Genomic DNA, 23,916 nt, shown 5'->3' on the forward strand with positions numbered 1-23,916 from the left:
AATTTCAGCAACCCTTTACCATGTGATCAGCTGTATCCAATTATAGCTGATCACACGTAAACAAATTTGCTGGTTATTGGCAGTCCTTACTTCACATGCTGTATCTGTGTGAGGAAAAGCGAGCTGATAACCATCAAGGCTGTCAGTACATGGTTTACACTGATAATCAGGGCACTGATCTTGGGTACCCATCAGTTCAGCTTATCAGTGCCCCCTCATCAGTGTCTCCTCATCAGTGCCCCCTCATCAGTGCAGCCTCATCAGTGTCTCCTCATCAGTGTAGCCTTATAAGTATCTCCTCATCAGTGCAACTTATCAGTGCTCACCAGTGCCACCTCATTAGTGCCCATCAGTGCAAACCGCATCAGTACACATCAGTGCATCTTCATCAGCGCCCTCCTATTCCTTCTGTACTGAAATGTATTGTAATTGTACTGTCTCCCTTATATTGTAAAGCGCTGCGCAAACTGTTGGCGCTATATAAATCCTGTATAATAATAATAATAATAATCAGTGAAGGAAAAAAATTACTCATTTGCAAAATGTTATAACAGAAACTAAGAAAACCTTTTTTTTTTCAAAATTTTGTATCATTTTTTATTTGTTTAGCAAAAAATAGACACCCAGTGGTGATTAAATACCAGTAAAATTTGTCTCAAAAAAAAATTATAAAAATTCTATATGGGAACAGTGCTACATGACCATGCAAATGTCATTCACAGTGCGAGAGCGAAATTGCCCAGTACTGAAATGATTAAACAACAGGAAATAAGTCAAAATAGGAAGACATATAGAAACAGGCCTAAGGCTGCAACTGCTGGCTAGATATGGATTATAAAATATTCAAAATAATTCAGTTTTTTAATATCGTTTATCAAAAAAATTTTATTTTTTAAATATTAAATTTTTTTTGTCCTTGACCATATTAAAGGCAAAACATATGTACAAACCGGCCATATATCCCTCTCAGCAAACAGAAAAGTTAGATCATGTTCCATAGATGGGGCAATATTTAGCCATAACATATAGTGCGGCTTACAGAGCTACGTATAATTTATGATTTCAGTATTCTGATAATGGTTTTACTGCCATTTAACAATATTTTCTATATTTTACTGATTTAGTATCCACAAACACAAACTGTGGCCCTAATACCAACAAAGAAGAATGTGTCTATATACACATAATTTTTCCCTGGGGCTTTAATCCATGATGGTCACCACTGGAAATATGAGCATGCATATTTGAGTTGTGAGTATGGGGGTCTCCTATGGTAGCCCTTGGTTATTATATGTAGCACCTAGTGCTAGTTACATATTATATATTTACAACTGATGTTTTATTTTATAGATATCTGTTTGTGCATCTACTCCTGATGAAGTGAGCAGTGACTCACGAAACGCATTGAGTTCATAGGATGAATTTTTAACTGAATCATGTGTTGATCTCTGGAATACTGTAATCTGATATGAATTATATTATGGAACTATTATTATTATACAGGATTTATATAGCACCAACAGTTTGCGCAGCGCTTTACAATATTAGGGAGACAGTACAATTACAATACATTTCAGTACAAAAGGAATGTGAGGGCCCGGCTCGTGGAGCTTACAATCTAAAGGAAAGGGGAGGTGATACAACAGGTGATAGCTGCAGGGAAAGATCTGGCGGAGGTGATTCAAGTACAGTTCTTAGGTGGAGGTGGGGTAGGTTTCCCTGAATAAGTGAGTTTTCAAAGATCGCCTAAAGGCAGACAGGGTGGGGGCTGACCGGACATACTGTGGTAGGGAGTTCCAGAGGATGGTAGAGGCTCTGGAGAAGTCTTGGAGGCGAGCGTGGGAGGAGGTGATGAGGGAGCTAGAGAGAAAGACAATTTGGGAGGAGCGGAGTGGGCGATTTGGGTGGTATCTGCGGATGAGGTTGGCGATGTAGCTAAGAGCAGTGTTGTAGAAGCCAGTGAAGGGATTGTATTTTTAACTGAATCATGTGTTGACCTTTGTAATATTGTAACTTTATATGAAATATATTATGGAATTATCATAAACTGACTTTATAATATGGTATCTTTTTATATTATTTTATGTCAATCGTAATTACTAACTAATAAAATTAGTTATTATTTATTGTAATAGGGCAGAATTATGTGTATATAGACTAGTTTGAATTAGGGATGGATGTTCATCATGGGGTGCATCAGACCATATCTCTTAAGTTTCTAAAAGAAAAAGTATGGCCATACTTGTGAATGGTATCTGCCTGAAAAAGTATATTAAATAAAGCTTCCCTAAGAGAACTGCGAAAGCTGTATTTGCTCTCTGGCAAGGCCCTAAAAAAAAACACAGGTCAAAAAATCTGATGACAACACTTCATTACACTACAACTTGCAATCAATCACATCCTCTCATTAAAATCAGGGAGCTTACATAATTGTGGTGTTTGCTTGTGTGACCACTGGTTTGAAGCATGCGCTACTACCATCTTGTAACTATAACATATGAGCTTGCTTCAATTGCCTCACGTGTATTCCAGTGAAGATGGCCAATTGCTTGGGTTTTGGTTGTGTGACCGCATGACTAAAAATCGCCTTAAAACAGCAAGCTGTCATAATATCCCTTTAAATAGGCCCGTGCAATTATAGTCACTCCAACTGTGTTAAGCACTTGTAACTGTGAGCATATGTGAAGTGGAAAACTGTGACTCTGGCAGTACAGAGAGGCCATGCAGGCTTGATGGACCTTTAAACCTGAACTGTGATGGTTTTCATTAGAGGCACATTACATAGTGATGATTATTTTGAACGTGTTATGCAGCCCCTGTGTCCCACGGGGATTGTTTGCAATAGCCTGACAGGGTGATGTCATACTGTACCTAGCGCAGATTTCAATGACATCATCCATTGTAAGAGAAACAAACCACAGTGCATTATCGCCCAGCATCCCTCTCTGGAACATACAAGGGATCAGATTACCGCCTTGAAAACAGAACTGCAGCGAGTGTGAAAAACAGGACCCAAGAGGATGGAAATTAGGAGCAGAATGAAATACATGCAAATCAGCGCAATTCTCTGTGCTGAATTCACAGGCTGTCTAATGTTGTACTGAAAATCTTATTTATCAGAGCGTCTATCGTCTTTGCAAAAAAATCAGATCTCCTGTAATTTCCCACTGCAGTAGTGGTGAGTAAAGGTCAAGACGGGATTGGTTGGTATGCGTAAAAATGTTACTAATTCAAGCATTATTTGCAACAAACAACATAGGTGTTTACCCTAAATTTTTACAGGCACATGTTACAATTTTTTCTATATAACATTTATTTTTAATGGAGCCTTATTAGAATAGAAGGTGGTCACATGTCACATTCCATCACACATTCCAAAATGTATTTCCTGATATCGGTCAGAGCCATCCATATAATACCCTTTTTCTACCTGTATCCAGAACTGCTGGCGTTTAACACAGATACAGCCTAATATTATGAAGATATTTATTCCAAAATTCATACAGTTTCGGACTTGATGACTATCATCAATGCAGTTTATGAACACTGTGGCTTCTATGGTGTACAGCAGGGGTCCCCAAACGTTCTAAACAAGGGGCCAGTTTACTGTCGCTCAGAGTGTAGCGGGGGGCTAGACTGTGCCCAGTGGGAGTAAACAATGCCCCATCTCTGATATTAGGGGGAAGAATAGTGCCCCCTCATTGATGTCAGAGGAAGGAATTATGTCCCATTGTTGGTGTCAGTAGAAGGAACAGTGTCCTATTGCTGGCGTCAGTGGCAGGAATGATGCCTCAAGGGCTGGATAAAGGCAAGTAAAGGGACGTAGTTTGTAGATCACTGGTGTACAGCATCCATTCTCATCCAGTCTCTGTGAAACCTAAGGGTTTCTTTAGAGGTTCCTAGGGGTTTCTTGAGTTGTGGATAACTGATCTACCATCTGATGCATACATCCACATAGTTTCAGGTCCAACTTCACTTCACAGAGACCACGGCATGACACTATTGATCTTTTTAGCTTGCTCCTAGGGAAGCATTCAGACCACCAATTCTTCCCACTGACCACCAATGCAAGGTGCATTCCAATGGCCCTTGATGAACTTAACAGGGGTTCCCTGGGACCTGATAATTATTTCAAGGGTTCTTCTGGGGTGAAAAGGTAAAAAAAGGCTGGTGTAGAGCTTGGAGACCAATTGGAGAGAAAGAAAAACCATTTCCATGTGCATTCGTAAAGTTGGACTATTAATGCATAAAGTATAACTCTTGATTTTAGTAAAAATGTGCAGCTGTAGACCCCCACACGTTAGCCCAACCTGGTTCAGCATACTGCATCCTAAGGTGTTAATGGCAGTCAGTCACGTGGTATCAAGGGCTTCTCTTAGCCTGTTTATACACATATCTGTGGTTGGTCAACTGTAGGTTTCTCAATCTGTGGAAATGACAAATGTGTCAAGTATAGAATGGTTTAAATGGATGGTCGAGTCATTGTGGGAACAGCTGTTTTAGAGACATACACATGCTGATGTAACCCTCAAACACATTTCTGAAAACTACAAAAAGAACAACCAGGAGGGCGCAAACGCCTAGTATATTACCAATGATTTATTGTTCACAAAACATAGATACCAAATGGATACTCACAGAAGTGGAAAGTAAAATCTCATAAAAACCACAAGATGCCACAGCAGGGGGAATCACATGTGTCAAAGCAACCCAGCTAGACTGGCAAGCTGATGCGTTTCGGAGGTGGACCTCCTTCCTCAGAGCTATGCTAACATCTTCTGAAAAGCAATACCTGAACAGAAATGTTGGGATTTGAACCAACAATGCAAGTGCTGCCGGGCAGAAGTGCTAACCACTTATCCACTGTGGGGACCCAAGTGACTTCACCATATTTACTTTGCTCAGTGACCATAATTGTTGCTAAGCAAACATTTTCTACTTCTTTAGCAAATCAGTCTCATTGCTTTCAATAGTATCTGTTTACACCGGTGCGTTTTTTTGCAGCGCATTGAAAGAAATAAGCCTTGAATGCCACATTTTATGCCCTTCAAGTCAATTCTTCTAAAAACACCACATGGCACAACACATCTAAAGGGCTAAACACATTAGCTCGTGCCTTATGGGGCAAATGACCCCTAGTCTCATTGAAAGATCTGCCTTGCCAGGCCAATCTTATAATTACTTCATTTTGCTATGTGCAGTAGCATTATTATATTTTTTTTAATTACCATAAAAATAATAATCTGTGAACCATGTTTCCTATATGCTGTGTGACAAAAAAATAATGTAAAGATGATTTTAAAAACAAAACCCAAAAAAATGAAGTAATATTCCACCTTAAGATGTTCATTATTCAGTGTTTATATCCAGGTCTCTGTTACAGTGTTGCAATCTGCCATCACCCCGCACCAAATGACTACAAATCCGCTAATCTATATTCAGAGTTCACATGCAATTTGGCGTTGGCGTCATGCCGTTGCAGTCAGGAAATCGCCGGCTGCGTAAAATCAAAATATCAACGTGGGATTAATAAAATACATCTTTGCTAATATGTTCATTTTTAAGGTAGTTCAAACATTCACTTTGGTAGCAGCTCTAGCGTAAATATCCCGGAACAAATGGCGATATGTAATACAGGAGGAAGCAGTTGGGATGCCAGACTGGAAAATACATTAGGCCATCTGGCTCAGGCAGCCTCTCCAAAATCCTCAGCTTTGTTTTCACCCCCCGACTCCAAACAACACATTTTCCACTATGATGAGTGTACACTTTCCTAAACACGCTTCCTGATCATGCATGCAAATTCCCCACTTTGTTTACATGATTAGATTTATTAATTTGGTAGGGAGGAAAAAAAAAATAAAAATTGAAAGTCAAGATCTAAAGCTGCAAAATAAATAAATAAACGAAATTGGCTAGCTTTGCAGTAACTAGTAATTATTATTTTGTGTGTGTTTTTATGAAGAGAAAGGTGTTATTTTTGGGAACATTTTAGTTTAAAATAATCTTTTGACATAGGGGAATTATGATCGTCCTTTAAAATTTCCCCTAAAGGAAAGCTATATTGGGATTTTCACTTTTTTTTTCAGTAGCTTTAAACTCTAACCAAATGACATTGTTTGCTAAAGCATAGTATTGCTATTATTTTTTTAAAAAAAATACTTTTTTTTTTTTGCTTATCAGTGCTGCGGATCTGCTGCAGTGTCCTTATGACTACGTGCACTCCAGCGATGACTGCATGGCTGTACTGATGGTGACAACAGTGGATGGTGGCTGCCTAATGTGTGTTGAGGTGGCCACTTTATAGATATCCTGTGTGAAAGGATGACAACGCAGGAACACACCTGAAAAACGGGGACAGCGTTGTCACACTATAACAAGATCTACCTTAACAAGATCTTCATGGCAGGACCACCAGGAATTATATTATGGAAAGTTGCAGATCTAAAATGATTTGAATTGGCTTTTGAAATGATAATAATATGTTAAAGTTGATTTAAAATTTTACTTACCCTAGATTCACGCCTAAGTGTTTTCTGCAGCGTTTTGCTTTTTGCATAAACACACTACAGTCCATTTAAAATGATTTCCTATGGGACACATTCACATCTCCGCGTTTTCACCCGCTGTGTTTTTTGGAAAGGGCCAGGGACTTTTTTAAACGCAAAAAGTTGCGTTTTTGGTTCTATAGACTTCACTGGAAACGCTGAAGAAAAGCATGTACAGCATTTTTTATGTGTTTTTGATGTGCTTTTGCCACGTTTTTGATGCATTTATGATGCGTTCTGCATTTTAGGAAAAAAAAAGCATAACGCTGCAAAAACGCATGTGAAAAAACTCAATGCAGACGCAGATTAAACGCAAACTGCATAGGTGTGAACCTAGCCTGAATGGGTTTCCATCTACTTTAATATACAAGTGAATGTGATCAGCCTAAAGGGAACATGATGTATTTTCTGACTTTAGCAGGTTGTCACACTGACCTTCTGACTTCGAGTCAATGACCCAGAGTATGCAGATAAGAGCTTCTGTCTTTCTGGATCTGCCAGTTTATTCAAGCCTAACGGAACTGAGAGCCAGGCAATTAGCATTTTCAACAGTCCCATTTTTTTCTCTTAGAAAGGGTTTACTTCAATGTCACCAAGCCTAGCAATGAATGTTAATTTATTTAAAAAATGTGTTTTTATCTATATGTTTGCATTAATTATATAGTGTATACTCTATGTATATAATTTGTAACTGTGATACATGTTGTACATGGGGCCAGCCATATTTACTTATGCAGGTTTTGCTTTCTTGCTTTGCCGGGCTACACAACAGTTGTGCTTTATTGCTCCTTCTCACAGTGAAAGTCTAAGGCTCCATGCATACTGGTTTAAAAAAACACTGCTCCTAGAAGAGTTTAGCATTTTGCCTGTTGAAGCAACTAATGTGTCCATGCACACCACAGTAGGTAGTCTAGAGCAGTGTTTATCAACCTTTTTTCACTGAAGGCGCCCATAAAAATTATGGACTGTCCCGAGGCACCCTTTAAAATTATGGACAGCCTTGAGGCACCCTTTAAAATTATGGACAGTCTTCAGGCACCCCATTCTAAAATGGGGTGCCTCAAGACTGTCCATAATTTTAAAAGGGCACTCTATTCTAAATGTGAAAAGTGTTATATTTATATAAGGCAGCAACATCCATACATGTAGGACACCTGACATCAGAGGTGATTTATTCTTCCAAAGCAAATACACTTTTCGGAGGGTCCAACTAGGATGCTGTGCAGGCAGCTGACATCCTCCTTATCAGTTGATGATGTCATTGGTTGTCAGGAAGCCGGCAGCTAGAAGGTCGTAATGGTTCACAATGAAAGCCTGTGGCTTTGTGTAAATAAAAGGAAGGCTTGCATACAAGTTTTGGGCAATTTTTAGACATTTTGCCGAGGCACCCCTGAAGAAAACTCAAGGCACCCCAGGGTGCCTGGGCACCCTGGTTGAGAAAGGCTGGTCTAGAGGCATTTTTTAAGCTCTGTGTTTAGAGGCAGAAAAAATCCTTCTGTTTTGCGTTTTTGAGAGTGTTTTTTCAGGCAGAAAAAAAACCTCTAAATGTTCCTAAATGCTGCTAAATGCTTATAAATGCTAGTACCAAAAACTTTCAAAATGAGTGTTGTTTTGTCTGCAAAAAGCACTGGCATTTTTAAAGCTAGTGTGCATGGAGCCTAAGGCTGGTTTTACTATCTCTTAGATTGTAAGCTCCAAGGAGCAGGGCTCTCCTAATCCTTTTGTATTGAACTGTATTGTTGCTGTATTGTCTCCCGTCATATTGTAAAGCGCTGAGCAAACTGTTGGCGCTATATAAATCTTGTATAATAATACTAATAGTGTGAAGTTCTATGAAGTGATGTGACCAGCTTTACCAAGGCAAGCTGAAGTGGGCCCATGGCCTCTCCAAGCAGTCAGTCTGCTGCGGGGAAATTAGAAAAAAAAAATTGTAGCTCTCATGATTGGAGGTTTGACACAAGAACAGGTTCATTTCAAATCACATCACACATTAGTAAATCTACTTCACCTCCCTTCAGTGCACTGCCTGCCTTAGTAAATCATCTCCCTATGGGCAGCCTGTCCCATTGAAAACAATGCACTTCCTAAGTGGCTGAAGTCCCAGCATGAGTGATTGCAAAAAAAAATTAAGAGCTCCTTCTAGAGGCTAATATGAGAATCTCTATATTTAATACAAGAAAAAAAAGGACAAGAAATCAGATAAGGCCTCATTCACTCTAGATGTTTGGCCTAAACGCCTTTCCTCCTTTATGGCAGAAAAAAAAACGCTTGACACTTGTAAACACGTGAAACGCGTTTAGGCGCATTTAGGTGCATGAAGCGCTTGGGTGTTAATTATTTCATTGGCCAGAATAATAATGTATTATCATAATAATTTAGTGCTAATTGTGCGTAGCGTTAACACACCGATTTGAGAGTCCTCATGAACTATGGAAGTTTTTAATGCTGCTAAGGGCGCCTAGCGTTTTTTTTTCTGCCTTTAAATGCCCCTGTCACTGAACTCTTCTAAACACCTATGTGTGCATGGACACACAGGCTAACATGCAGGGGCAATAATAGGCAGACAAAAAAAAACACCAAGCGCCCTTAACAGCAGCATTAAAAACTTCCAGAATGCATGAGACCTAAACTGTAAAAGGCAAAACAGTTACTTAAAAGTTATTATTATTATTATTATACAGGATTTATATGGCGCCAACAGTTTGCTCAGCGCTTTACAATATATCGGGAGACAATACAGCAACGATACAGTTCAATACAAGAGGGATTTGAGGGCCCTGATCCTGGGAGCTTACAATCTAGGAAGTGAACACTTGCATAATAAGTCAAAAAATGCTCTCCATGAAAAATACACTATGCTGTCCCTCCTAAAGTGATGTTTTGGTACACACATTTTTCAATTATAATTGTGCATTTTACCTTGAAAAAAAGTCATTTTTGCTGTAACATCCACAATTTCATGTATGTCAAATGTCACAATTAGCATGTCTCAAAACCTGGGACCCAGAGCTCTGCTATCTGAACTGGAAAAGATGAGGTCCGACCTACCCCTTTCCCTCCTTCTACAGAGGTCTGTTGGTTTTGGAGTACGTCCATCATACTGAAGGAACAATGCAGAGACATGGGGAGAAGGGAAGAAATACTGTAGCTAGCCTCAGTTTTTCTGGAACTTTTCCTAAGTGTGCTCCTCAGGTTTTGGGATACTTGGGTAAAAAGCTTTAGGTATGTTCAGGCTTCTTTAGGTACCACCAGTATGTGTAGCATAACATAATCACAGGCCAGCTTTACAATTTCAGTTAGTGGAAACTTCTGGTACCCACAAACTCAAGTCTTCCACTGACTAAATCTGTTACGTTGATTTTAACCACATGCCCTCCAGAGGATTTACCACCCCCCCCCCCCCTTCCTGACCAGGCCATCTTTTGCGTTACGGTGCTGCATTACTTTAACTGACAATTGCGCGGTCATGCAACACTGCACCCAAATTAAATTTATGTCCTTTCGTCCTTACGTTTTTTCCCACGAATAGAGCTTTCTTTCGGTGGTATTTAATCGCCTGTGCATTTTTTATGTTTTGCTCTATAAAAAAAAAAATAGACTGACAAGTTTGAGAAAAAAAAAACACTTTTGACTTTTTGCTATTAAACATGTCCAGTAAAAAAATGTAAATAATCAAATGTCGTCATTTAGGCCAAAGTGTATTCTGCTACATGTCTTTGCTAAAAAAAAATCCCAACATGTAAATTAATGGTTTACATGAAAGTTATAGCGTCTACAAATGGCGGTATAGATACTGGGATTTTTAAAAAATCTTTTTACTAGTAATGGCAGCGATCAGTGACTTGTAGCAGAACTGCGGGACTGCGGCGGCCATTCTGACACTGGGGGGAACTGACTTGGTGTCACTGACATAACCAGTGACACTAATACAGTGATCAGTGCTAATAAAAAGTCCTGACACTGTACTAATAGCACTAGGCAGGAAGGGGTTAACATGTGGGGCGAGCAAAGGGTTAACTGTGTGCTGTGTGTTATACTGTGTGCTGTGTGTTATACTGTGTGTTGTTTTACTGGGTGCTTTGTTAGTGCTTTCATCTGTAAGAACACTGCTTTGTATGGCTCTGCTATGCAGAGCCATACAAAACAGTGTGCAGGAGCTGACGGGAGAGAACTGTATTGTTTACATACAGTTCTCTCCCTCCATAGGTTATGCTCCGGGATCACTGGGTGCCAGCGAGTAATCACGGGCCAGGACCCGGTGATTGACAGCCGAGGCCACGAATAGCTCACACGCGCCCCTACCTCGATATAAAAAATCATGTATATTTAAAATATACTGCAAAAAATATTCCCAGTATGCTGATCACAATCACACAAAGATGCAAAGAAGTGTTTTAAAGTATCCCTTGTAATAATACCGATAGAAGAGCGATAACAATGCTCAAAGGGTACTGTAGGGAAAGCTCCGAAACACATAGCAATCAACCTAAAGCACTCAACCTAAGTATTGATGCCCTCAAGTACCTGAGTGCAGGTACCGCTTGTATTGTATTGTCACATTGATCCAGCTTAGACCAATATTACTATGCATATACCATACCTTTGGGACTACAGTAGAAGATGAAAATCACAATAGTAGTCACTGCTACTACAGTGATTGCAACCATCTTCCGCGCCCTGTGCCAAGCAGCTGCCCTGCTGTATATTCACCACAAGGGTCACCCATTCAGCATGGTCAACATTCCGAAAACACTTTGCATTTTTCTCAATGAATGCAAAGCCTTCTCTAATTGGACAAGGTGGAGATCATGACATTATCGCCCCGATTCTCCACCTCATCCAATCGAATAATGAGAAAAATGTCAAGTGTTCTCTGAACGGCAGCGTATTGTATCTATGAAGAAGCACCTTAGATTGTACACCCCTCGAGGGTTAGGGACTGATGTGAATGTACAATATATATGTAAAGTGTTGCGTAAATTGACAGCGCTATATAAGTACCTGAAATAAATAATAAATAAATAACTTGTTACACTAAGACATGATTAAGAACACCTACCCTCCCCTCTTCTCCATAACATTGACTTGTTTGATCCATCACAGCACATTCTTTGTGGGGGTACATAGTGCATTGTTAGAATTTACATCTGCATTGTTAGAATTTGGATCTACTTTATTTATTTATATATAATCCTTGTAATGTGTCAAATACATGTGTTTTCTATGATCACCAGCTCCATCTAGTGGCCATAGTGCATATTTTCCTGATTATATTATTTCAGGAAAAAACCCAATATGGTCAATAGATGGAGCTGACGATTATAGGCAATACACATATTAGACACAATACAGGGATTTTTTTGATGATCCTGCTATAGTGCTGAAACATTTGCACAGCAATTTGTTTTTTGTATAAAAATACCGTATAAAGTTGCATATATATAAAGTATTTTCCAGAAAAAAAAATTTTTGTTCCTTTTTCTGTGTTAGAAATTAGAAAATCTCCATTGCATAGGTCATTCAGGACTAGAGGTGAGCTTAGTCACAACCAAAACTCAGCTGTCAGTGCTGGCCCAATCAGCTGTGGCCAGGACATTCCCTGCCTCAAAACTGTATGTACACAAAGGGGCAGGTATACTATGTGGTCATACTAGGTCAATGATGTCACAAGCTTCTCCTCTCCTTTTTTTTTACATGCAGCTGCGGGGCAAGGAATGGTCTGCTGCAGCTGATTGGGTCAACACTCACAGCTTCCTTTGATGTGCCGCCAAACGTGTTTGGACTGAACCCAATCTCTTCCCTATTCAGGAACACTTTTTTCTCTTCATGGAAATGAATGTTTAGGTAAACAGGATAGGATCTTACTAAAGTTTTATCGAGGAATATAGATGAAATTTGGCTCTTGGGGTGAAATGCATTAAAGTCAAAGGGGAAGGTGAAATTAAAGTATACCTAAAGCAAAATCATTTTTTTAAATCATTTTTTGGATAGAGTATGGGAGGGTTATAACCACTGTCAGGTTTTTTGCCATCAATGTCTCATCTGGGAGATTTCCTTTCACTCCCTGTCCTGTAGACTTAACAGGAAGTGAGAGAATATCTTTCCAATGTGAGGATATCCCCTCTTTGATAGTTGTTACAGAAACAAGTATCCTAATTGAAAGATATTTTTCGCTGTTCCTGTTCTGGTAGCAATACATATTTTTTTCAATTACCCTCACTTTCATTCCATGTGATACTGGTGATTACTACAATCAGAGTGAATCCCCTAACAGAGCCAAAGAAAACCTGACAGTGGCTTTAACCCTTCATCACCCTATCCATATCTAAAAAAAAGCATTGCCTTTAGTTACACTTTTAGGTGGTTTTTTAAGGCATGCAATGGCCTCTGAAATGGCGCAAAAAAGGTCCTCTTCTTAGCCTCATTATTATTATTATTTTTTTAAAAGTAAAATTCTAAACAAGCAGTGCACAAATAATTATCAAATACAAAATTCAAGAAAAAGACAAATACAAGGTACACTAAATAAAATAACATAAAATAAAATAAACCACTCTAAATATACTTTCCAAAAAAAAGAAAACATTCTCTAAATACAGAAAATAAAAGGATACCTTTTTAACACAATTTTGGCTAAGCAGTTCAATGACCAAAATTTCCTGTAGCCTGTACTTTTATGGCAAAATTGTTTTAGCTGAAGTCACTCTGCTAATCACCAGTCAAGAACATCGCAAGAAACTTCTCACTGGCTGCAGCTGACGCAACCAGTAGAAAGTTGTCATGCATTTGTTAATTGTAGGCAAATGAAAAAAGGAGTTATATACAACAAAGTTTGTTTTTAACCATATTTTTGGAACTAAAGGTAACAGAAATATAAGAAAATCAAATATTTAAAATTAAATCTAAAAATAACAGTATGATCATGACTAGTGAATGTAACACAAAAAAAGTGAAAAAAAAGAGACTGAGATATCTGACAGTTTATGTACATTTTCGGGCAGTCTATTTCTGTAATGGTTGCTATTTTTGGTAAACATGGCATCAAAATGATGGTTGTGTTTTTTATTCTACTTTTGGGGGGCCAATGGACAGGAAACCAGCTGGGAAATATTTCCACCACCTATTTACTACTAGGTAATATACAACACTATACACTGTACTTACAGCCATTTACATTAGTCTCCACCCCAGAGGAGCTAATAGTTCCTAATTTTTTCCTTTTACCTAGACTATAAACTGTAGTCTATACAACATACACGTTTATTTACACACAAGCACTCTCTTTAGGGTTTGATCAGAAACATGATTGGATACAGGAGGATGCTGAAAGACACAGAGAAAACCAAAACACAAAGGTGGATTATAAAAAATGCATTAAGGGACATTGGTGTGAATGAAACCCAAATCCTCAGCACTTTAAGGTCTCAGTTGTTACCATGTCACTGCTGTTCTGATATTTTAGTTATAAGGTACAGCCAATGTTCCATGGGCCAGCCCCTGACTTCTTATATGTGTTAGGCACTCGAACAGTGAGAACCCCCAAAATATCAGGCTCCATTCCTGTCCACCTGGGAGGACCAGAAAGAATATTAATAACCCCTTATAAGGACCACAGTAAGTATGCATGCCCCAGAAATGCAATTTATCACCAATAGAGCCCTTGGAGGATAAACAAAGGTGGATTAGCTCTCCAGTATCTTCCAAACACTGAAGTATCAGTTTTGAGTGGACTGACCCTTTAAAAATGTTTTTATGCAAATGAGTGTGAAGTGGCCTTTTAACTGGACTTCTCTGTCCTACAAACATGTCCAGTTGATATCTTGGATGAAGTTCTTATTTCAGAAAAAACATTATTATTAATAAAAAAAAAAAAAAACAAAAACCCCAGAAAAGACTATCAGTAAAATCTATTTTAACATTTCACACGTTTTATTATTCAGTCATCAATTCCAGCAGTATCCAATCACAACCAGATAAAGGCTTAGTTGAGGAAGTGTAACATGTAGTAACCCATAGCAACCTGCTAAAATGTACCTTTATTGTTCTAATTACTAAACAGAGTTTGGATTGCTTGCTTTGGAATACTTTTCTTTTAATATTGTTAATAGACTTTTACTTTTAAAAAAATTTAAATTTTTTATGAATAAAAAACAATTTTGCATTTTTTCATTGTTTGTGCTGCTGATCTCCTGCAGCCTCTTTGCAGCCACTTGCTGTCTTCCTGTGCTCCAATGATGGCTGCATGTCATTTCTCAGGCTGCATTTCCTGATCATAACAGTGGGCCATGCCTGTGTAATGCTGAAATGGTAGTTGCCATCAGAAGCTCATGGGACAGGGTGACAACACAGGTGTACAACTAGAAGACAGGGACAGAGTGTTGTCAGCCTATTACAGGAAATGTCTAAGCAAAGACTTTTATGGAAGATTTACCAGGTATTTACTTAATAAATTCTACAATTTATTTTATGAGATTGGGTTAATATTAAACCTTTAAGGCACCACCCCATGAAGCAGCTGAATATACTGAATGTAAGTTATAGTACTGATTTTGATAAGGTATTTTGTATGCAAAAGTCAGTTTATAAAATCACGAACGAGATTTGGCTCCTTGAAAACTGGCAAAAAAAATAACATTTCAGGGTACTGATTTGTGATTACCAAATGCTTGCAATTCATAAATAACTATTTCAGATGAAACAAATTTTCCCCATTCATGTGTGGGGACTGAAAACTTGGATGAGATAATTATTGTGAGATCAAAGAAAAGAAACACAATTAAAATAACTCAGCAATGTGACATGGCGATTATATAAAATGCTAGTAATTGTAGTCATTTATTTTACACCAAAAGTGCACCTTACATACAAACAGTGCAGTTCTATAAAAGATGAAGAATTCGCTTAAGGACGGTTTGACAGTCTGGTCTGTTTCTCAATCATTGATTTAAACTCTGATAAAGGAGAAATCAGGATGGAACACCTATAGGCAATTCACATGCTGCTGTTACACTTAAAGATGTTTTCTACCAAATAACGTAGCTGGGAATATTCTGATGTTTAACAGAATTCTAACAGAATTTACAAAAAAAAATTCTACACCTTTTAATTACTTTCAAGTGTGAGCGCTGCTTGTAAAAAAAAAATAATAATTCCTTATATTCACCACGGGTCATAAATTATAAAGTCGCATTTGGATAAGTTTATGTATCAAGTAATCTACACTCTTCCTAACAAGGATCCTATTAGTGCAAAGAGAATATAGTGACTGTAGAGATGAGGAATGGGGGGAGTGAGGAAGAGAGAAAGAGAGCAAGAGAGAGAGAGAGAAAGGGAATGGTGGAGATTGAGAGAGATAGGGGCAAAGAGGGACTACCGAGAGGGACAAGAAAAACTTAGGACTTAAAAACTCTTTTCATGGACTCTTCCATTATCCCCCTTTATATTACCCCTTAATCCCCCAAAGACTGCCCTAGAGCTACCCCCCCATACAAACTCAACTACTTTGGCAATGCTAAAATATTTTTGGTCCTACCAGTAACGCTTATTTGAATTTGAATTTACAAAGAGATGGGAAAGTGGAAAGTGGTGGAAATAGAGTGAGAGAGGTAGAAAGGGAATGAAGGAGAGTGATCGAAATTCAGAGAAAGAGGGACAGAGGAGTGATAAAGGGGAGTAATGAGAGAGAAATATCATGAAAGAGAATGACAGAGATTGAGGGAAACGGAAAGAGATAGTGGTAAAAGGAAGGAAAGAGAGAGAAAGAAATGTTATGAAGGGGAATTACATAGATTAAGAGAAAGAGGGACAGAAAGAGGGGGAATCGGTGAGGCAGAAGTAGAGAATGAAGGAGAGGGACAGAAATTGACAGAGAAAATAGGAAAAAGGAGGAGAGAGTGCAAAAATAAAAAGTGAATGAGATAGAATGACAGAGATTGAGGAAAAGACGGGGGGGGGGAGGAGAAAGAGAGAGCAAGAGAATGAAGAAGTGTGACAGAAATTGAGGGAAAGAGGTACAGAAAGGGGAAGAGATCAGGGAAGAGAGAAAGGAGGGAAGAATGAAACAGAGCGACGGAAACTGGGGGAAACAGAGACAAAAGAGAGAGAGAGAAGAGGGAATAGAGAGGATAAAAAGGGAATAAAAGAGATTGACAGAGAAAAAGGGAAAGTGGGACAGATAGAGAGAGAAAGGAAAGAGAATGACAGATATTAGGGCAACTGGGGACAGAACTGGGGAGAGAGAAGGGAAAAAAGTGAGAGAAAGAAGAAGACTATGAAAGAGAAAGAGGGTGACCTCCAAAGAAAAACAGGAATGTAAATGTTCTGCTGAAAGAAAAAGGAACTAACAGTGGAGCTGCACAGTAGGTCACAAAATATCAGACTTATACTTATATAATATCAGACTTAGAAGAACATAATACACCACATAGACTCATTTTTCTTATATTTCAAACAGAGATCTATCCACCACCCCATCATTCTTGTACCTATATATGGAGCACATTCCCAGTGTTGTTGGAACCATATTTGCTTTAGCAACCCTAAAATATCCTCTAAATAAAGCTTATTTGAATTGAAAAAAGAGAACGAAAGGTGGATGGTAAAAAGTGAGGGCAAAACAAAAACAACAGAGGGTGATGCAATAGAGTTTTAATAAAAGCAAAAGAGCTATGAACACAGAGGAAGAGGTCGTACCACCAATGTGTCCTGTCCAAGCGACTTTTATCCCATCGGGTACAGGTGACAAGTATAGGTGAGATCTACTTCAAGCCACTTATCACATGATAAGGACTCGCTGGTGGCTCCACTATACAGCAGCACAGTGGCTAAATGGTTAGCACTTCCGCTTGGCAGTACTAGGGTTGTTGGTTCAAATCCCAACCAGGGCACCACCTGCCTGGAGTTTGTATGTTCTCCCTCTGCCTACGTGGGTTTCTTCCAGGTACTCTGGTTTCCTCCTACTCTCCAAAGACATGCTGGTAGGTTAATTGGATCCTGTCTAAATTGGCTCTAGTATGTGTGGATGTAAGTTAGGAACCTTAGATTGTATGCCACTTGAGGGTATGGGACTGATGTGAATGTACAATATATATATATGTAAAAGCACTGTGTAAATTGACAGCACTATATAAGTACCTGAAATATAAATATATTTCTGGAATTCCACCAGCAAATGAGAGCTAAGATCAGCCATTGCTGGTGGTGTGGAGTTTGAAGAGAAAACTAATTTATAGTGTCAGAGAAAATGAGGAAGACAGAGAGTAGGAAAGAAAAATAAACATGGGAGCATAAGAAGAAAATGTAGGGAAGGAGGAAAGATATGGAATATAAAAAGACAGAATGGTGAAAAGATAATCAGACTCTCAAGATCCCTATTACATCTAGCATGCTAATCCCATCAAGTAAGTAGAATTTTTCCTGGGCTGGCTATGGAGGAACAGACAGCAGACCAAGATTTACCCATCCTTATACAAGTCAATACAACGTTAGGACCCGCCGTGATCCTTGTTTGACACCAACAGTAACATTCCTTTAAACTCACTTTCATAAACAATTTCCAGCAAGGTAAATCTCCTTGCAGACTACCAAATACCAGTGCCCACCAATGTTGCCTATTACTGCATCCCAGCAATTCAAAGACAAACAAATAACCACAAACAATGCTCAAAACTGGAAACACAGCAGGGCCTTATTGAGTTGCATTTGGCCAGCTTACATAGTACCACATGACTCTGACTTATTGTTATACCACCAAAATAGAACTTTATAAAACTAAAATCTCAAGGGTAATCAGCTCATGTTCTGAAGCTCAGAGGTGTTCTTTTATTTAATTCATGCACTGGTGCAAGAATGTATCATCTCATGTGACCACTGAGGTGCAAACTGACATCTCAAATCAAGGAGCCAAGAACTGGAGAGTCCAAGAAAACCTTCAGTGATACCCCAGACTGTACCCCAGAATGATGGATCATGGGGAGGAAGTCTACTGACTGGGCTGGTACACACACACACACACACACACCAAAAATGGTTCAATTATGAATTTAATGCTGTCTAGTTGTACACTGTATTTCCCTACCTATGTGCACCTTTCCTTATTTTCAAGTAACAAATTGATCTGAGCAGCTGCCATTTCTTTTGCTTTTTTTTTTTTTTTTGCACTTGATCCGGACCCAAACCAAAGGCCTTTGATTGCCTTGAGCAAGTCTAGCCTTCTGGTGTGTTGCTGTACCTTTAAGAAGGATAAGGCTGCCTCTGGGATAAGGCTTCTCTCAACTGATGCATTTCTATATATGTCTCATAGTTGGTAACTTGGACAGTCTAGAGTTAGGGATCACAATTTGCAGAGGTGCATTGTGGCCTCAGATGTAATGGATGCAAACAAACACAACTGGATTGTGTGCTGGGGAATTTTTGTAATAAGATACAGATATAATATACATATAAATATCATATATATATATATATATATATATATATATATATATAACATTTTTATTGTATGCTGTGTATAACAGTGCCATTGCAGTTGCAGACATCTACAATCTATATTTATGTATGTGTGTATATATATATGTATATATAATACATACACATACATACATACATATATACAGCATGTATATTGATCTCTGCGATGCAGGAGATTGTCTGCAGAAGACAGCTGAGGAATGATACAGTATCAGGATCTGACCTCGGAACAATGTAGTTCCTTTGCCTTCTGCGTAGATAACTTTCCAGGTTACTAGCTCATGTAAAATGCATCTGAGGCTGTAGCTTTTCCCAGGATTTCTCTCTAGTCACATCTGTCAAGCCTGTGTGGCACTAATTTCAGAAAGAAGCATACACAACACAGCTTCTGCTTCATTTCAGCACATCAACATGAACTATTCACCTATATTACACTGTGCATTGTTACCCTTTATAGCCCATGTCATTCAGCTTTATGTGTGTGATATGAACATTTATGTACAAACAGTCATAACTGTCTACTTATCATATATATATATATATATATATATATATATATATATATATGTATATATATGTATATATACATATATGTATATATACACACATGTACACACACACACAATTTTACCATTTTTAAATATATAAAAACATATGAACAATAACTAAATATATACTAAAAATATACTAAACATATATAAAAAGACTTTGTGGCAGCTGGCTAATATTATCAGGGGCTTAAACATACCCTCAGGCCAAACAGAAATGTATTCAGTACTGCATATATTAAAAGAATTTGTTTCTGTTACTAAATATCTATTTTATAGGTATTTAAATCCTTTGATAAACAGCAAAACAAAATTAAGATGCAGACAACTTCTTAAAATGACCTGCAAAAATATTGCAAACTGATATATTTAAAGAAAAAGGGTACACCTTCTAAACAATGTATTTATTATAATATCTAGGGATCTTAATTATAATAAATATTTGGATGTATTTCTTCTTAAACATATAGCCAAACACTGTATAAATATCTACAGTCTTTCATGGTTAAGTATGAATGTACAAATATGTTTTAAAATGTATCCTACAGATTTTTTTTTGTATTCTAAAAATAATTGTTTATAGGTATTCAGCAATTCTACTATAAAATATCTTGCAACTTTAGAAATCATTGAATAATGTATTCCAACTGTGTAACCAAACTACCAGAAGATTTCAGAATAATATTTTGTTTGTGGGGGCAAATGAATCAGACTGCAGTGTTTTGTTTAATATCAGAAAAAAAGACATTCAATATTACTAGAGGATTGTCTAAAAAAAAAAAGAGGAAATGCCTGAGGTGTCTGCAAATAGGTCCAAAAATACAGTCTGAAGAGCATAACATTGACAGGAAGGAAGGAGGTTACAATGAGACTGGGATGCTTTATGGTAAAAAAAAAAAAGAAACAAAAAAGTAAAAAGAAAAAAAATATTGAAAATATCAGATAAACATTTTGCTTTATAAAGTCTTTTTAGGAAACTTCTTAAAATAATACCATGTTTTCTACACTGCTGTCAATCTAATTAGCTCTTTAAAAGATTCAGCAATGTTCAGAATTATTTATTTTCATTTAAGAACCCTTGCCTGATACTGTGAGACTCTAGCATGATTACTATAGGCACAGAGGTGAGACTGATTGGTCACTACCTGGGTTATGGGATCCCAGACAGGGGATGGATTAAGATCATTCTCTGGAAAGGGGGCAGAGCTTGGTATCTGAAATTGAACTGGTGCTAGAAATCAAATGGGCAATCATTGTACCAAAAAGAGGTATAACGGGGCCCTGTTGTCTGTAAACAACCTAAACTTTGTTTATACACAGGCATCCTTTTAATGTTGGCCATGCACTATGCAATCTGATTGTACAAATTCAGTTAGACAGCAATCAGCAATGTAGTACAGTGACCTGCCTAAATGGAATTAATTGATTGGATTGTTTAGGTATATCAATATATTACATAGCTTTAGTAAATTTAAAGGAGATTGTACACACTGTATAGTGTATGGCAGGTTTAAGTTGTGCCATAAACACTTTGGTGCCTCTTGGCTTGCTGTTGAGGAGCTACAAAAGAATGTTTGCCATAGCTGATGAACTACAAGTCTTGCTTAGACTTGTAGTTCATCAGTTAGATAATAAGAGTGCCCTATAGGACAGCAGACTTGGTGGTGGTCTGCTGGCACAATAAGCATCAGTGTGGGCACAGAGGTTTAGAATCACAGCTGGTAACCTGCAGACTGGTAAGACAGTTAATTGTAGTACCATGGTATGACCACAAAGTGTTCTCCTTCTGCCAGGACATCCTGTGACTTGTAGTTCTACACCAGCTGTACCCTCCTCTGCCCTACAGAGCACTTCCACAGCACATATTTCATTTTTTTAAAACAGAGATGTCTCATACAAGCAACCTGTGATAACAGTCCTGTAACAAAGTTCAGCTCCAGCTATGCCTCAACCTTTGTAATCCAGCCTTACCCATCTATCATCACCCAGTTCAACCTCTTGCTCATTGAGCCACTAAACCAACACCCACAGACGGCCCTATGCAGATCACATTGCCTATACACAGCAACTCCTGTAGGACCCTTACAGGGCACACAAGCAGTTATTGTCTAAAGAAAACTGCACAACACACTGATCCACATACTGACACCATCCTCTTTACTGCCTGACCCCACACACTGCTATTCATACATTCATTTACATGCCAGCACTTCTGCAATTTCAACCGTGAACACTTACTTGTTTGGTCATGGAGTCTATTAATCGTACATAAAAGTCCTGTTCTGTTCTAATACCTGTGAAAGAAAATGAGAGCTGTCAGCTGCAATTTACATAGCTCTTCCCTGATAAAGGTCCCAAACTGGAACCGAGACATTGCCAATCCAGTAGTGATTGTAGATACAATAAGAAACACAAAGAAGTATTCATAAAATTTCCAATGAAGGAGTAAAAGGCTACATGATGAAGGAATAAATGCATATATATTAAATATATATATTGAGTGTATATATATTAAATGTATAATGAATGTATATATTGAGTGTATTGAATGTATTATATTATATATGTATTATATTTGCTGTATTATATGAATGCATTATATCATATTGAATGTATATGTAATAACATATTGATGGATAGACTGACAGAAGGCTGTTTGATAAATCTGTATCGTAATGTCTATGCATAAGCCAAAAGAGATGTAACTGAACATAAGTATATAAGTTGCCTAAGACAAGTAGGCATGGATATATATATATATATATATATATATATATATATATATATATCATACATGTAAAACATATCCATGTACAGGCTGCTAAAAAAAGGCTATCTGAAAAATCTCTACATTTTAATGTATATACATGAATCAAAAGAATTAAAACTAAGCAGAGTTATACTAGATATATAGGTTGCATAAGACAGATAGACCTGGAGATAGATAGGCATGTATATACTGTATGATAGGTATATTGTGAAATGCCTTGCTTTAATATTATATTAAAACATAATTTAAATGCTTTAATATTGTAAAAGCACAATATACTAATTCTTTAATATTATAATAGCACAATATACAAATGCTTTAATGTTATAATAGCACAATATACAAATGCTTTAATGTTATAATAGCACAATATACAAATGCTTTAATGTTATAATAGTACAATATACAAATGCTTTAATGTTATAATAGCACAATATACAAATGCTTTAATGTTATAATAGCACAATATATAAATGCTTTAATATTATAATAGCACAATATACACGGCTATATACATTATAATCAACACTCTGCAGTGCCCTTAAAGGAATACCATAAAATAGACAGCAATACAGGCATTTCTGTTACTTATAGACCCATGTAGACAGAGGACTGATGTACATTGTGTATTAGAAACTTAATCCTAGCACTTGAACTTTGTTCCCCCTTTATCGCTAAATTGTTGCATTCATCAGAATCACTTGAATCCCCATACAGGGTTTTTTATTATTATTTTTATTTCGCAGTGGAAGAGTTAAAATCTTCCAGTATATGTTAAAAGTCGCCGGATAATCTGATCAGCAATGTCCCAGCCTGCCATAAAAGTATATGACTGCCGATGTATGTGAATGTCTTATTACATGGCATCTAGAAAATCCATCCATGTCCCTTCCAGCCCGCGGGGGACCAGGGGTTAATGGTAGAGAGAAGTCGCAGAGGGATCTGGTTACAGCAATCACAGCCTCGTCTGGACATTTAACACGCGACAAAATAGCCTCCAAAAAAATATTTGCGACTTTGCACGGTTGCTCTCACAACGTCTATGAGAACCATTTTGTGTTTATTTGTTGTTTTCTGTAGTCATAATATGAAGTCAAGCTGTCCACTTTTTTAATGATTAATTCATACTGGATTGTAAATAAATTTGATTTGATAATGATAATGCCATTGACTGCAAACTTAAATGCGAACTGCAGTCAGAACTGTAGCTCTGGGCTCAGATATAGGATAGGCTGCTTGAATATTAAATCAACGAAATAGAAAGGCAAGGGCGACACTTAATATAGCAACAAATACATAGTACTACATGTAACATAATGGCTGTGTATTTAGAATAATTCTGGGTCTGATTGTTGACAACATCCAACCACACAAAGTTATTTCCAATCCCTATGTAAACTTTTTTTTTTTAAACTCTGTCAAAATTCATTAAGAACTTGAACTTCCAATACTTACCGTTACTATAGAGCAGCTGGAGTCGGTAATGGATCCCATTATTGGTCTTTTCACTGCTGGTTTCCTGATATGAAGAATGAAAAATCAATTACAAAATGCACAGCATATTATTATTATTATTATTATT

At 37.6% G+C, this 23,916-nt stretch overlaps 1 protein-coding gene across 4 annotated transcripts in view; it reads right to left on the minus strand.

The window, feature by feature from the left end:
- The window catches only part of EBF1 (EBF transcription factor 1), a 530,057-nt gene that overhangs the window by 501,111 nt on the left and 5,030 nt on the right, over nucleotides 1-23,916 (minus strand). For all 4 annotated transcript variants that reach the window (XM_089682858.1, XM_089682856.1, XM_089682857.1 and 1 more), the window contains exons 3-4: nucleotides 23,790-23,853; nucleotides 21,803-21,858 (exon numbers count right to left, since the gene is read on the minus strand). In XM_089682858.1, coding sequence (XP_089538984.1) covers nucleotides 21,803-21,858; nucleotides 23,790-23,853 — 120 coding nt within the window. The remainder of the gene's footprint in view (nucleotides 1-21,802; nucleotides 21,859-23,789; nucleotides 23,854-23,916) is intronic.

The sequence above is a fragment of the Staurois parvus genome, unplaced genomic scaffold, assembly GCF_062004578.1.
Source record: "Staurois parvus isolate SC_StPar_1 unplaced genomic scaffold, SC_StPar_1.0 ptg000298l, whole genome shotgun sequence".
NCBI classification, from domain to species: Eukaryota; Metazoa; Chordata; class Amphibia; order Anura; family Ranidae; genus Staurois; species Staurois parvus.